A 14793-nucleotide genomic window follows, 5' to 3' on the forward strand; every position below is an offset into this window, starting at 1 on the left:
AACAATGTAAACACTTCCCGACTACAGGTTTTGTCAGAGATGAAGAATTCACTTTATAAAAAATTAAGAAAGAAAGTAAAAAAGTAATTATTTTAATGCTTATTAATTGTTATCTTTTAAAAACAGGTTGTTTATAATAACACTGACATCTAAACCATGGAATTTAGAGTATGGATGTTGTGATTCAAATATGGTTGGAGGTGGCTGGTTCCTAAGTCAAGACAAAATAAGTTTGGTATTTGCTGCTTCTCCGCTAACCACAAAGCAATAACAAATAACAAAGACTGATCAGCTCAGAATTAGAATGTTGTTTATAATATGACAAAATAATAAACTGTGTGTGTGGGCGGGAGGAGAGGCTACAGATAGCCTTATTGAAATTTATCAAATCTCCAACTCAAAGTCGGCAAAACATGAACATATTTCTCCGATACTTGCTGATTTACATTGATAACCCGTCCAATACCGACCACAATACAAAATACTTACGTATGTGTACTGCGCTTTGAATGGCATTGGCCCTGCTTACATTCGGGAACTAGTCAATTTACAAGTGCCAAACCGATCTCTGCGTTCAAGCTCTACAAAACAACTTACCGTTCCAAAAGTGAGGACGAAGACGTACGATGAAAGACAATTTGATTGGGCAGCCGCATCTCTATGGAACAATCTCCCGAACAGTTTAAGACAATGCAAGTCCCTAGAGTGTTTTTAATCTCAGCTAAAAACTCATTTTTATCGAATTGTTTTTTAATTAGATTTTTTTCATTTTCTCTTTTACGGGTTTTACTTGTTTTGTATCAACTTTTAATGCAACTTTTTTGCATTCCTTTTTAGAGTTTTTGCTTGTTTTGCATGCTTTTAGCCTATATTGATAATTTTAAAATTTTCTGTTTTAACATGTATTTGCGTATTGACCTTTTATTTTATGGTAGGCATTTTTGTTGTATTTTGTTTATTTTTCAGTATTTGAATCTGACACAATGTATGTTTTATGTTTTTGTCATTGATTTGTTTTCATTACCATGTTGAATGTACAGCGCCTTAGAGTAATTTTATTTTTTTTATAGGGCGCTTTATAAATTTTCATTATTATTATTATCATATTATATATTAAAAGAATAAATTGTGAATCATGACATTTTTATTCATTTGTAAAGTTTAAATGAAAATTTTATTATAATTTTTCAACCCCCCTTTTTTACCTGAAATTATATTTCATGTTTTGAACAAAAACATTGCAGGAATTTTTATTCATTCGTAAATTTTAAATGAAAACTCTATTTAAATTTTCAACCCCCCTTTTTTGTTCTTTTATTTTAGTAACTTGAAATGTGTGATAAATGTAAGTGCAAAATAACTCACAAGATGAACTTCACATCTGTATGACAATTTGCATTTTCAAATTATATCTTGCTTTTAAAATGTTCTTATGTATTTAAACAAGTTGACATTTTTATACCAAACAGTTGCTTTCTATTGATTATTTTTTTCATTCCCAACAAAAAGTCATGAAATTGTTTATTTTTTTATGTATAGTATGTGTATTATATATACATCTGAAATTATATTTCATGTATTGAACAAAAACAATGCCATCTATTTTATCAAAAGGATGCAGAAATGATCACTGTAGCTAGTAAGATATCTAAACCAACCTGTGTAATGTTAATTTTACTGATAAATAACAAATTTGACAAATTTCATTACATGAATGCTGACAAGTTTTGTTTTGTTTTTATCTCAACACTAGTTGTGTAAAACTTTTCAATTTGATGGCTATTTGTAGGACTGTGTAATTATTTTCAAAATATCTAATAATGAACAGTAAATTTCAAATTATATTTATATTGTCCTACAGGCTTATCATCAACAACACTTAGGAAAAACACAAAGTTTTCAAATACAACCCAATTATAATTGTGTGATTGATAATTACTGGATGTCTTGATAATAAGTGAAAAATATAAAAACACCACTTAGTGTTATCAAACTTTATATATATATAATCAATAGTTTCCAATATTCTTACTTTTATTTGTCACCAACTAATATCTGCAACTTATCTATCAATGCCAACAACTGTATCTACGCAATGTATTGTAATGAAATATATCCTTTAATAAAAAGATTTGTATCTAAAAATATTTTTTTTTATTAAGATGTAACACAACATAATGTATGGCACAATTGTATTTAAAAACATCAGTGACCTACATGTACACTTCCACTTCAACAGATGGACAAAGGCCTATTTTAATTTCTAAGGGATTTTTCAACCATGAGAAAATATTCAAACATGTTAACAATCTTGAAATGCATACACAATTGTCACCACAATTAAAATATCTGAATCATCAAATTTATTCTAAACTATGACTCAATTTAAAATTTCTATCAGTTTACAATAAATCTATACATGTAGAGCTTGATTAACTATTTAATATCCCAACCCTCCAATTAGGGTATGGAACCTTGTGCTAAAATTTCTTACACATCCATACACTTATACTAAAGTTATTTTATTCATTTTGCATGAAATAAAAATAAACTCATCATAGATACCAGGATTAAATTTTGTATTTACGCCAGAAGCGCGTTTCGTCAACAAAAGACTCATCAGTGACGCTCGAATCCAAAAAAGTTAAAAGGCCAAATAAAATTAGATATGATTAATTGTGCAATAACATCTAAGAATTTAAATTCTGAGGAAATATGTAATAATAGCATAGTTTCTGTCACTGAATGAATGTGGTATAAGTTTTAAAATAATTTTAAAATTAGACATTTACCAATTATGGTCCAATATTCAAATTCTAAAATCATGGTTAAATTCAGCATATCAAATAACCACATTGTTTATCTTTTTGTTAAAATCAAATTAAGTTCTATTTTGGTTAATTTGGACCTTAATGGGATCCAGTTTTAAAAACGGACCAAAAGTCAACAACACTGTAAAATTGCACACATTACAGAACACCAATGATTTAATTTTTGAAGAAATCAATCAAAGTTTAATTTTGGACCCAATTTGAAAACCAAGCACAAAATCAAAAAATATAGAACACTGTTGGATTTGACCATATTAAATAACACAAACAATGTTCAATTTTGGACCCCAATTTAGTCCATCTTAAAAACTATGCCCAAAATCAAATATTTCTAATCACACGCTTAGATTCAGCTTATCAAAGAACACCAACCTTTTTTTTTAAATCCAAAAAAGTTTAATTCGGGATCCTTTGGACCTTAATGTGGGCCGACCATGCCCCAAATCAAAAATCTAAATACACTCTTAGATTCAGCATGTCAAAGAACCCCAAGAATTTTTTTTTTTTTAAATAAAAAAAAGTTGTATTTTTGACCCTTTAGACCTTAATGTGGATCAATTTGAAAACAGGCCTCAAAATAAAAAAATCTAAATACACGATTAGATTCGATCTTACAATCAGTTTAATTGAAGTCTGGAGCTAGCATGTCAGTAACTGATAGTAGTCCTTTGTTAATTTATGTATCATTGTCATTTTGCTTAGTTTCTTCTGTTACCTATTCTGACATCGGACTCGGTCTTCTTTTAAACGGAGTTTTACTGTGCGTATTACTGTGTGTTTGTTTTAATTCTACATTGGCTAGAGGTATAGGGGAGGGTTGAGATCTCATGGCATCCAACATCCAATGGATTTAGTGTAAAGACGTCATAAACAGTCACAGAAAAACATGACCTTGTGCAATGCCAAGATACAGGTATCGACAGATTGTAGATCCATGAATGTGTATATTTATATAACAATAATATTTAGTTTGCTTTTAATTTACTGATAACAAAATCAATATTAGTACCAATAAAAACAATATTTAATGATCTAATTACAGTGTTGAATTGGTAACCTTTTAGAATAAGTTTATTAAAAGGATCGATAAGTTTACTAGGATCGTTTCTAAATTTCCGGGCACGGTAAACAATATTGCCGTAAAAATGAGGATGTGCAATCCCGTTTGAAATAAGTTTTCTACAGGTACAACCAAACTTCCAAACCAATCTTTATATCTATGGAAGAATTTAGTAAAGGTTTTAAGTAATTTGTGGTAACGAAGTCCCTAGCGTAATAATTTACCAGTAATACATAGATTACGTTCGTTAAAATCAAAAACGTCACAACAGACACAAGCATAGCGAACGAGTTGTGAAATATAAACACCGTAAGATGGTGCCAAAGGAACATCACCATCCAAAAAGGGAAAATTAACAAAAGGGAACGAAAAATCGTCCCTTTTGTCGTACATTTTCGTGTGGAGTTTCCCGTGTAAAACCGAAATATCTAAATCTATGAAAGGACAGTTGTTACCGTTTAAATTTGATTCATTTAAAGTAAGTTCCTTTGGGTAAATTTCGGCAGTATATTGAGAAATTCTTGATTATTTAACGAAAAAATATCATTAAGATAACGGTAAGTGTTGTTGAATTTATCAATTAAATGCAATTTAGACGGGTCTTTACTGAGTTTGGTCATAAACTGTGATTCATAACAGTAGAAAAACAAGTCTGCTATTAAAGGGGCGCAATAAGGGCCCATAGGAATACCTACAACCTGTCGATAAACTTTGCTGTCGAAACGTACATAAATATTATCAAGGAGAAAATTAACAGCTTCAATCATCTCATCACACCTCCAGTAAGTATATCTAGCATATTTGTTCATTTATATGTTTTGGAGTTTAGTATGACGTCCATTTTCACTTAAATAGTACACATCTTCAATTTAGTGCCCAGCTGAAGCCCGTTTCCGGGTGCGGGATTTTCTTGCTGTGTTGAAGACCCGTTGGTGGCCATTTTCAATTTTAAAATTAGATTCAGCATATCAAGGCATATCTTTAATTTAATTTTTAAAGATTTCAAACAAAAAGTTTAATTTTGGACCCTTTTGACCTTAATATGAATCATTTCAAAAACAGACCCTAAAATCTAAATATCAAATACCCAATTAGATTCAGCATATAAAAGACTCTCAAGAATTCAAGACTTTTGAATTAAATGCCATTGAAATTGCTAAAAAAAATAAGCAGTTTATACAAAGTATTGGTTTTGGCCCTTTTTAACTAAACCGATAGGGTCATAACCCCTAAAATCAATCCCAAGCTTTACTTTATGTTATTACACCTTGTGACACAATTGAATAGCAATATATAGACTTATACTTAAGTTATTGTCCACAAATCAGAAAATCCCTAGTTTTTGGCCCCCTTTCAAGCCCCTATTATTGAACGGTTTGGACCTTGACACCTAAAATCAATCCCAACTTGCCTTTAAAAGTATGGAACCTTGTAGTAAAATTCATAGAAATCCAAACTCTAATACACAAATTAGTGTCCTAAAACATGAACAATTCTTCTTTACGAACTCTTTTTGGTCATTAATTACTAAACAGCTACACCAATAACCCCTAAAATAATCCCAACCTTCCTATTGTGGAATGGAACCTTGTGCTTAAATTTATTACAGATCTATACAGTTATAATCAAGTTATTATCTGTGAACTAGACAAATAATTGTTTTTGTTAGGCCCTTTTTTGGCCCCTAATTCCTAAACAGCTACTATAATAACCTCCCAAAATAAACCCAACCTTCCTATTGTGGTATGGAACCTTGTGCTAAAATTGAATAGAGATCCATACACTTATACTCAAGTTATTGCCTGCAAAGAAGAAACATAGTTATTTTCTGTCTCTTTCTTACCCCTAGTTATTAAACGATATGGGCCATGAACCTCCAAAAATCATTCCAAACTTTCCTTTTGAAGTATGGGGAACCTTGTGGTAAACTTTCATAGAAACCTTTACTCTTATACACCAATTATTGTCCTGAAACATGAAAAATGCTTGTTTTTGGCCCCTTTTTGGTCCCTTATCCTAAACAGCTACGACAATAACCCCAAAAATAAATCCCAACCTTCCTAATGTGGTATGGAGCCTTGTGCTAGAATTTAATAGAGAGTTATACACTTATACTCAAGTTATTGTCTATAGCTATGAACCTGACAAAATATTGTTTTTGTTAGACCGTTTTTTGCCCCTAATTCCTAAACAGCTATGACAATAACCCCAAAAATTAATCCCAACCTTCCTATTGTTGTGGTTCTGTGCTAAAATATTGCCCAAATAAATATCTCTTATACTCAAGGGAATTTCTTAAAACCGGCTAGATAATTGTTTTTGACCCTTTTCTGACCCCTAATTACAAAACCGCTTTCGGAAATTGCTGGGTTGTTTCTTTTATTATATACAGTTTTTTTTTCTCCGCCGAAGCCGATATAAAATATTAAAGAAACACGTGATATTTTAAGTAATTTAATAATTTAATCTTCAAGATAATATTTATTGGTTTACTGTGAATGTTGGTCTGTACGAAAAGACTGGGATTTCTAATAATGATTTTTTTCATTGAATGAAATTAAAAAAACTAGTAAAATGAATGATTTTTTATATCTCTTAGATGTCCTTTCACAAAGCAAAGATGATCTTTAAGGGAAATTAACGCAATCGACGGTTGAAACTTTTAACGTCAGTTTTTGACAATTGAATGTCTTTTATTCATTGCATAGATCTGAATCTTTTAAATAACAGAAAGAATATTTTATGTTGTGAATTAAGATAGTGAATATTTAAAAAAAAAATTAATAATAAATCACGATAATGTTAATAAACTACCTGACACCCGTCAAATCTGTACAATGTAAAAACGTCTACTTACACTACCACATTTGTACAAGGTAAAAAAAATCCGTACACCGTCATATTTGTAGAATGTAAAATAACAATGTAGGCTGTGGTCTTGTGTGAAATAAAAGTTTTAGTTCTCTTATGCAACATTTTCATTTTCCCTTTCAACAAAAAGTTTATAACAGAAAAAAGTATACACGCTTCCATATGCTAAAAGCATAAGAACATAACATATTTTATCATATTTTGAAGCCTTTTGTTTCCTTCTTTTTTTCTTTATTTCATTTTTCTTCGTTTCATCTAAATTGTCTTCTTTTTTCCTGTTTTTCTTGTCTTCTTTTAAATTCACAATATCATCTGAAACACAATAAAATACATATTTAGTTACGTTTAAATAACAAATGTTAAACTATGTCAGAATTTTATTACATTTCAAGTTAGACGACTGTTATTTTGCTATTTCTATGGGTATGAATATTAGTATAATATTTACTATACTATACAACATTCCTATTTATCAGTGTTTTAAGTTGTACTTTCACCTGCTTTCCCCATACCTGTAGGGACGAACAAGAGATGAGGGAAAGCTTTTGGGGATCCCATTTCCTTAAAAGGTAATGACAATCTTACAATGCTATGTATTATGAGGATAACTAATTTGCAGTGAGATTTAGTCAGGAAAGTAATTACATATAATACATAATGTAACATAAGTGATATAAACGAATGAATTACACGTTCAACTAAGTTTTTAGGATCTACTCTTTTAAACAGTATCCTGATTTTTCTGCAGTTTGAGATTCAGCATATTAATGCCTTCAATATGGTAATAAGCTGCCGGAATTAGGAAAGCATTCTTTGAAATACAAACATGCGGTGGCATTTATATAAAGGGCGAGAACGATGTCGAGAACAGCTCCCACATGCATTCTCAGAATTAGGACATGTAGATACCGATCATAAACCATATGCTGTACCAGTATGACACGCTGCACCGGGATTGTTTTTACGTACTAGTTCTCTAACTTCAATTGATTCCTACATGTAAATAACAAATATGTGTCCAAAACATGTCATATCTTATTATTTTATGTAAGGCTGAAATAGTTATAGCATAATTAGAAATTATAAAAAGAATAAACTTTGATAACTATTTTCCAGACAGTCAGAAAGACTAGCTGTCATTGCAATAAGATAAATATTTAAAAAATGAGAGAAAAAACCAAAGGCATGATGTCCATGTAAAGTGTGAATCGAAAAAAATGTTCTTATGTGGAATAGCGATGTTTTCTATTGTAAACGAGATCAATGTTGGAAAATGTATTTGAACAAAAGAACATTTTTTGCTAAATAATTGTTTTTCCTTTTTAAAACAGTGATGTATTTAACAGGACAAAAATGGCTGTATAACTTTCCATGCATTGCGTACAACTAATTCCTAGCATGTTATATTAATACTAGAAAAGAGGCATATGGATTAAATCAACATATTTCCACCATCTATCATTTTGAAGTGTATAAATACTATGACAATCATGCAACAAAGACAGTGCAATGCTCTTTCAATGTGTTTGATTGCATTTTAAGCCATAATCACGTGTAATAGATTAATATAGCTATATTTTCTTATATGAATGTGATATTTTTCTAATAGAATAGCAATGTTTTTTTTATGAAAAACTTTTTAATGCTATATTTTTCTCAAAGAAATGGGATATTTTTTTCATAGGGCACCATTCAATCCAATCAAACAAGAAACATCGGCTTTTATTCACGACAGGTTAGATGGAATATGTATATCATGATCACTGAAACTTCGTACATGGTATACATTGAGGAGATTGGGTATGATTGCCAATGTGACATCTATCCAACAGAGTTCAAATGTCGTGGATTGAAGCAATAATATGTCAACGTAAGGCCTCAAAACAATGAGCAAAAATCCTTACCTTAAATTACACACTCAGTATAACAGGACCCGACATGACAAAAAGTGAAACGATTCAAACAAACAAAATCAACGGCGTGTTTTATGACAAAACAATTAACGAAAACAGATGTAACAGACAGCAACCAACGACAACCACTGCATTACAGGCTGCCTACTTTGGACAGGGACATTCAGAATGAACCCTTCAACATATATTAAAAGTTAGTTAAAAGTTAATAACAGCTACCAAATAAATCATGATCTCCAAGACAAAGGTATAGATAGGTACATGCTTTATAAACTATATAAACTGAAAACATTAGGAAGTTATATTCTGTTTTAAATAATAATTCTACAGGTACAGCCACACTTCAAAACCATTTCTTTGTAACTATGATAATTTAGTAAAGGGTTTACGTTATGTATTTTAACGAAACCCCTGATTTAAAATCATATGATACAATTTAAAAAAAAGTTTCATATGTTTTACATACTTCAATGGCTAAGTTGTACTTTAAAACACGTATACACGTTCTTTTAAAAGAAAATCAACATATATTTTATCCCCATCTTCAGAAATGTACTTAATTTTTCTTCCTGTACTCTAATTCACCGACAGCTTATCCCTATGCAGTGACCTTAACCATGACACTTCGGCAACCGCATAGCACAAGCGCGAGAGGGAAAACCGCGAAGAAAGAAAAGGTAAACAAATGATGAGAGAAGATAAAATAAATCCATTCAGAAAGAAAACTGTTGATACATCAAATAGAAATAAGAAGATGTCATATGAGTGCCAATGAGACAACTCTCCATCCAAGTCACAATGTGTATAAGTTAACAATTATAGGTCAAACCTTTTATTAACTATTATGACTAAGTTTAATTAACAAATGGGAACGCATTGAAAATATAGATAAAACAAATACACATTGCTTAACCATCTCATTATTGTTCACGTGCTCCATGATTTTGTGTTAATCATTTGTCAACATGTAACAATCGGGTAACTTCTGCAACAAAACCTTCAAGTTAATTAGCAGCCAAAGTTGTCAATAATCACAGAATGAAGCGTTTTTTTGTCGATTACTATGTTGTCTTTAGTTTTTTATGTTGTGTTTTGTGTACTGATGTTTTTCTGTTTGTCTTATTCTTTTTTATCCATGGCATTGTCAGTTTATTTTTCGACTTATGAGTTTGAATGTCCCTTTAGTATCTTTTGCCTCTCTTTTACTATAAAACCAGGTTCAATCCACCATGTTCTACATAAGAAAATGCCTCTACCAAGTCAGGAATATGACAGTTGTTGTCCATTCGTTTGATGTGTTCGTGCTTTTGATTTTGCCATTTGATTAGGGACTTTCCGTTTTGAATTATCCTTGGAGTTCAGTATTTTTGTGATTTAACTTTATACTAGTAAACGTTATGGATTTGCAATAAATGTACACAGGACTTAGTTTAGTATACATATAAATAAAAAGAAGATGTGGTATGATTACCAATGAGAAAACTCTCCACCAGAGACCAAATGATGTCGGAGCTACCAACTATAGGTCACCGTACGGACTTCAACAATGAGCAAAACACATACCTTATAGTAAGCTTTAAAAGACCCCGAAATGACAAATGTAAAACAATCCAAATGAGAGCACTAATGGCCTGATTTATGTACAAAACAATAAACAAAAAAACAAATATGATAAACAGCAAACACGACAACCACTTAACTACATACAGGCTCATAACTTGGGACAGGCACATACAGAATGTGGCATGCATAGGTTCAATTATTTCCTATAGATATTATAATAACCTGAAACTGGTTTCATATGACTCATATGATAATTTACCAGTTATACACAGATTTCGTTCATTCAAATCTAAAACGTCACTCCAGACACGGGCATAGTGAATAAGGTGGGGAATATATACACCGTAGGAATGAACCAAAGGAACATCGCCGTCAACAATAAGGAACGTAAAAAACATCTTTTGTCGTTAGTTTTGCTTTGACTTTCTCTCAAATATCCTAATCTAAAAAAGTACAATTATTGCTGTTAATGTTAATGTTAAATTTATCTAAAAAAAGTTTCCCTTGGTAAATTTCAGCAGTATGATTAGAGATTTTTTTCAAGCAAACACTAATCACGGTAACAATAAGTGTTATTAAATTGATGAATTAAATGGAATTCAGACGGATCCATACTGAGTTTGACTGAGATTTGATAAATTTTGGTTTTCTCTATCAATATTGCACTGTATCACCTGCCAAGTCCATAATACATGTTCCTATGACTATACTGAGTAATTCCATTTTTAATATTGGTGCTTTGGCGGAATTTAAATTTGGCTACATTCAATATTCGCCCGTACTCGATTATATCATAGGCCATAAAGACAAAGAAATTTTATTTCTAAAGAGAAAGAAGTATTTAGAGAGACGATACAATCTAAAAGGTTAGCAATAAAACCTGACAATGAATTTGCACGTGGCAAAAGTATTATTCCAAACAAAAACAGATGTATAGTTCCCGTTTTCCGGGACATGAAAGATACAATGGTTAAAACTATTGTTTTACCAATTATGCAAATAAAACTTTAATCTAATAAATCATGTTCGAAGAACAATGAATAATTTCGAAAGAAGTTTTAAAAATTAATTTTAACGCTTAGCAGTGAGACGAACTGATACCTAATATAAAAATAAACTTTTAATTACAATACAAAAATACTGTAATTACAAAATACAGCATCTACAATAAAATAAATCATTTTCTTTACATAAGAAAATCATAACACTACAATGTTGCCACGAACATGTACTTTTGCTATTATTTTACTATTCAACATGTTTCAAGACATAATTGTGGTTTATATTTAAACGATATGTTGACAGTTTTTATACCCATAAAGAATATAGACTTGTTTCTATTTTAAGAGATGCACTGAATTTTTTTCATTTTAAACGACAAAGGCAGAAAATAACCGATTTCAGACTCTATTGATTTATTGTTATACATAAAACTCTCCTGTTTTTCGCGTGATTTGATTCGGTACTTAATATAATGATATTTTTTATATATTAAATATATTTTTCATTGCCAAAATCATCGTTTTTTTCATGCAGTCTCTTCATATTTATAACTGTATATAACTAAATATCACACTCCACATGAAAAAAAAACGGTATTCTACTGTTGCCTTTATTATCAATTCGCACTTTCCATAGTATGGTATTGAATGTAAAAAAAAAAAAGGCTCAATGAAATAGCAACACATGTGTTATGAATATATGGACAAGAGTAATCAATCAAGCTTTAATAAATAATAGTCATTTTCAATTGAATGTCAGGAATCGTGGACAAAAGGTATCATGCACGAACGGAAACTATGATGATTATTGAAAAAATCACGCGCAAAGTTCGAACCCTAAATAGGACATTCATTTATGAGAGGTAAAACGTGCGTAAGCTGAAAGTCAAAAGTGAGATTGTAAAATCATTCTCTAACCTCAAAATGCTTACATTTCGACATTACACCGCGATACCTGTTGTTGATATTGAGTTATAATCTAAGCCCATTTCTCCGTCTATGATTCAAACCCTGCAATGAAAATCGTGCCACAAGTGGAGCAGGACCTGCTTACCTTTGTGGAGTACATGAGTTCATACCAGTGTTTAAGTATGGTTCATGTTGCTCAGTCTTAAAGTTTCTATCACACAATTGTATTTCTCCGCTTTTAAAAGATAGTCGAAAGATACCGATGGAATTTTCAAACTCTTTAGTCGAAAACAAACTGACAATTCCATGGCAAAAAAAGGTTCACACAACAGTACACACAACACAACATAGAAAACTAAAGGACTGATCAACAAAACCGTACACCAATCTTTTTTTTTGCCATTGTGTTGTCTAGGTTATATGAATTATCGAATGCCTCCTTTTTATCTTCTCTCTTTTTTGTTTTCTATTACCGACAGTCGATACTGTCGATACTGTAGATGCTGTAAATGCTGTAGGCAACACAGATCAAAATCTGCTGTAGATAAAGGCAAACTCCATTATATTGAAATGGCAATCTTAAAGACAAGGCAAAAATCTGCTACACACAATAGCCAAAAACAATAGTAGTAATAGCAATAGGGAACATAAAAAAACGCGTATCTTCCGTACTGATAGCAGTACAAGGCCGTGGGATTTAAACAGGAGGAGTTGCCGAAATATCACAAAAGCTTAAATTTTCAATTTCAGTCCAAAGACAATATGCGAAATTATAAAGAACAACAGACTAGAAAATCTAGTGTAACTAAAACAGGTTTCAAGTGATTTGGCAAGGCTTACCAAAGGAACTGCAAATATTTCATCATTCCATTAAAGCGCTTAAAGTGGCGGAGATTTGATAAGGTGGTATGGTCAACACTTCTTGAAATCTTAAATTAAAGTCATATTAAACGATTTACTCATAATAAGATTCTGATGTTAAAGAACTTATTGAACCAATGCATGCATACTATACTACACTAAGTCCTCTGTGTACATTTTGTCACATTATAATGAACCCATAAGGTATGATAGACAAAACATGTTTCACTCGGTGACTGTTGAATGAAAACTTTGGCTCAGAGTTTTCTTTCGATATTTGGACCAGAAGTATTTTCAAATCGTCACATTCATAAAAAATCAACACAGAATAATATAGCACGTGAAAAATAAGTGGGTTGTAGAGCGATGCTCATTTTGTTTCTGTAAAAATTTTCATTCGATCCCAATTGTTAAACACAATGAGACAGAAGCTAGATAAAAGGCTTAATAATATTATAAAAATAATTTGATTGATTGTTGGTTTTTGTGGATTAACCAGCTCACCCAGAATTTAAACAGGAGGATTCATAAAAATATTTCAATTAGCTTTATTGAATATTAAAGTCGATACCTAGCGTTCTTAAAAAAACGGATTTTTAGCGGAGTTTTCCAAAAGAGTTTCAAATAGTATGATTTCAGCTACTTCAAATTATAAATGAACATACCAACATTTTCCTGACTGGAACCCGGTTGATTGGTTGGGGTTTCTTGCGATTGAACATACTTTAGTTCTGTTTCCTGTCTGTCCTCTTCTATTCCAGAAAAACCTGTAAAACAGTTTTTTGATTTAAAAAATACTTTATTTGTAATAATTTTGGCATTCGAATTGTCCTGTTCTTTCACATAGCTAGATATTGAACAAAGTCTTTATCCGATAGGACATTTGCAGAAAGTTAGTTGCAGTATTAACGACATTAACACTTAATAAAAATGTTTGAATTAAGGAATTATATTTATTGGATCAAATGACAACAGAAACGGAACGAGACAGCAAAATAAGTTTTGTGCATGAACAATCAAGAATAAACAATATCTGACAAAAACGAAAAAACAAATATTGCAGACAGCATCCGATGATAACTTCTTAATTATAGGCTCTTGGCTTGGAATAGGAACATATATAATGTGATGGGGTCAAACATGTAATCATTTTACTACCACAGTTCAGCTTAAGGCCTCCTCTGAACATTTGAAGGTCCTTACTACAAAATGTATGTATTCGTTACCTAAACTACACAAAAAACCCGTTAAACATCTTTTCATCTCGGCCTCTAGTAAGTGTTTTCTACTAATCGTTCGGTGCATTTAACGAGTTCCTTAATAACTATCAGCAAAACTTAATTTTTGTATTAAAATATATGAAAATAGTGGAAATAACCATTTTTGGAGTGTAAAACATTCTTTATATGTTTTAGATAAAATACGTGCTTTTGATGGGCCCTTTGATTCGATTGAAAGTTTTGGCTTTTCCAATCTTTATTCTACACCACCACACAATCTTGTTGACATAATTGTTTGTTTTTATAATGACTAAGATTATGCTGACATAATTGTTTGATTTTTATAACGATTAAGATTAAAACACAATATTGACTGCTGTACCCCTATTTTTGACATTTTTACCTATTGTGTCTGTTTGTTTTGTTCAATATCATTGTCAATATAATGGATTTTTATGCGACTGCCATACAAGTGAGAGGTTTAGCTTGTTATAAAACCAGGTTTAATTCACCATTTTCTACATGAGAAAATGCATGTACCAAGTCAGGAGTCTGATCAAACAA

The 14793-nt window shown here is 31.1% G+C and overlaps 2 protein-coding genes across 10 annotated transcripts in view; one reads left to right on the forward strand and one right to left on the reverse strand.

The window, feature by feature from the left end:
* The window catches only part of LOC127716148 (uncharacterized), a 551146-nt gene that overhangs the window by 76505 nt on the left and 459848 nt on the right, over positions 1 to 14793 (forward strand). The gene's annotated exons all lie outside the window — the stretch shown is intronic.
* LOC127716137 (neuronal acetylcholine receptor subunit beta-4-like) overlaps positions 1 to 14793 on the reverse strand; it is a 57227-nt gene that overhangs the window by 14937 nt on the left and 27497 nt on the right. For 4 of the 7 annotated variants that reach the window (XM_052222255.1, XM_052222245.1, XM_052222243.1 and 1 more), the window contains 2 exons: positions 13675 to 13776; positions 769 to 7074 (listed from right to left, as the gene is read on the reverse strand). The exons of 1 other annotated variant lie outside the window; for it this stretch is intronic. Coding sequence is in view for 4 of the 6 variants with exons in the window: in XM_052222245.1 (XP_052078205.1) it covers positions 6857 to 7074; positions 13675 to 13776 (320 nt within the window). In the remaining 2 variants the exon portion in view is untranslated. Of the gene's footprint in view, positions 1 to 768; positions 7075 to 13674; positions 13777 to 14793 lie in introns of those variants that run through there. 2 more of the 7 variants (XM_052222247.1, XM_052222246.1) reach the window with 2 other exon arrangements.

Source organism: Mytilus californianus, unplaced genomic scaffold (genome assembly GCF_021869535.1).
Source record: "Mytilus californianus isolate M0D057914Y unplaced genomic scaffold, xbMytCali1.0.p SCAF_9, whole genome shotgun sequence".
Classification (NCBI taxonomy): domain Eukaryota; kingdom Metazoa; phylum Mollusca; class Bivalvia; order Mytilida; family Mytilidae; genus Mytilus; species Mytilus californianus.